Source organism: Melanostigma gelatinosum, assembly GCF_949748355.1.
Source record: "Melanostigma gelatinosum genome assembly, chromosome: 17".
NCBI lineage: Eukaryota > Metazoa > Chordata > Actinopteri > Perciformes > Zoarcidae > Melanostigma > Melanostigma gelatinosum.
The window spans coordinates 13057632-13059300 of NC_136650.1; the positions used below are offsets into that span (position 1 = coordinate 13057632).

Here is a 1669-nt window from a genome sequence, read left to right on the forward strand (position 1 = left end):
ATGTACAGCGTCATGGGAGGGGGCCTGTTCTGTGCTATTGTTGGTAATATCCTGTTGGTGGTCTCCACTGCAACTGACTACTGGATGCAGTACCGCATGTCTGGAAACTACGCCCACCAGGGTCTGTGGAGGTACTGCATGTCCAACAAGTGCTACATGCAGACTGACAGCATAGGTAAGGACAATTAGAATGTCTTTCAAAACCTTGAACCCCCTGCAAACTATTTCAAAGTCTGTATATTTTTGAGCACCTGGTAATGCACGAGACATGCCTTTTTTAAAGTGTGAGAGATGCTATCTGATGCCATATCCTGCTCCATCTCGTGGGTCTCTTATTTGGATTCAAAGTCCTATTATATGTTTAGTAATACCTTTATAATGATGACATGTCTGATGATTTCTATACCTGCTTCCTTCCAGCTTACTGGAATGCCACCCGGGCCTTCATGATCCTCTCAGGGATGTCGTGCTTTGCAGGCATCATCGCTGGCATCATGTCCTTCTCTCACTTCTCCTCCTTTGAAAGGTTCAACCGCTCCTTTGCTGCAGGAATCATGTTTTTTGTCTCCAGTGAGTCTTTTTTTCCTCTGAATTGACGCACATACACTTGACTTTAACTTAATCGTAACTGACATGTGTACCTCCCTGTCCCCCTCTTAGCTTTCTTTGTTCTGTTGGGTATGGCCATTTATACTGGAGTGACAGTCAACTTCCTGGGGAGGCGCTTCGGTGACTGGCGCTTCTCCTGGTCCTACATACTGGGCTGGGTAGCCATGCTCATGAACTTCTTTGCAGGTGAGAAAGGACAAATGCTGGGGGTCAATCTTTCTCCAGACAGAAACCACATTATTATTGACAGATGTCAAAGAGCTCAGAAGGAGCAATAAACACAGAAGTTACTGACAAACTTTTTTTCTGCATATTTTGAGATCATGTCTAATCCCATTGCCACTGAATAAGATGTTGATATACCTATCCAAAGCCAGATTGATTAACACTTGTTAGTTGACCCATTGAATGAAATTGTGTTCCCTCTACATCACCAAAGACGTTGGCTCTGTCTGTTGCAGGTATTTTCTACATATGTGCCTACAGAATGTGTGAATGCAGGAGAGGAAATGGCCCACGCTAGAGGGAGAGAGTTTGTTTGAAAAAACAAGAGAACAATGCCACTTTGGATTGAGGACACGCAGAAGGCAGCAATGACTGATCTACTGAGGAGATGACGTTAGATGCTGCTCCTGGAGGCCTTTGACTGTCAACTAAACATGTTTTCTAAAAGTCATATTCTTGCAATATGGATTTATTATTAGTTCCAATGATGATTGCAGAGAGGAACTAAATAAACCTAACCATGAGTCTAATTATTGTGACAAGATATTGGTATTCTTACTGTAATTTGGCAAATTCAATAAAGCTGATCCTCAAACGTTAGTGTGCTTTTTTGCAGCTGTACTGAAAGGCCGCCAGAAGATGGCAGCACTAAGCCACTCCACTAAAAGTACTTCGATTGGATCAGGGATGTGGGCATTACAGGTTGAATCAGGATCAAATATCAGACTTCAGACTGTTGAGAATCATCGATCATTTATCGACAGTCATTGGAGCAAATTCAGTGTCACAGAGGGCCGAAGCCATTTCAGGAAATGCTTCATGGTAATAGGTGTAC

The 1669-nt window shown here is 43.0% G+C and overlaps 1 protein-coding gene across 1 annotated transcript; it reads left to right on the forward strand.

Moving 5' to 3' along the window:
• Positions 1 to 1132, forward strand: LOC306791466 (lens fiber membrane intrinsic protein-like; the record flags this gene model as incomplete). Its single annotated transcript, XM_079288190.1, has 4 exons — positions 1 to 175; positions 421 to 570; positions 661 to 795; positions 1071 to 1132. The coding sequence occupies 4 exons, from the start codon at positions 1 to 3 to the stop codon at positions 1130 to 1132; spliced, it is 522 nt and encodes a 173-aa protein (XP_079144316.1).
• Between the last annotated feature and the right edge of the window lie 537 nt (positions 1133 to 1669).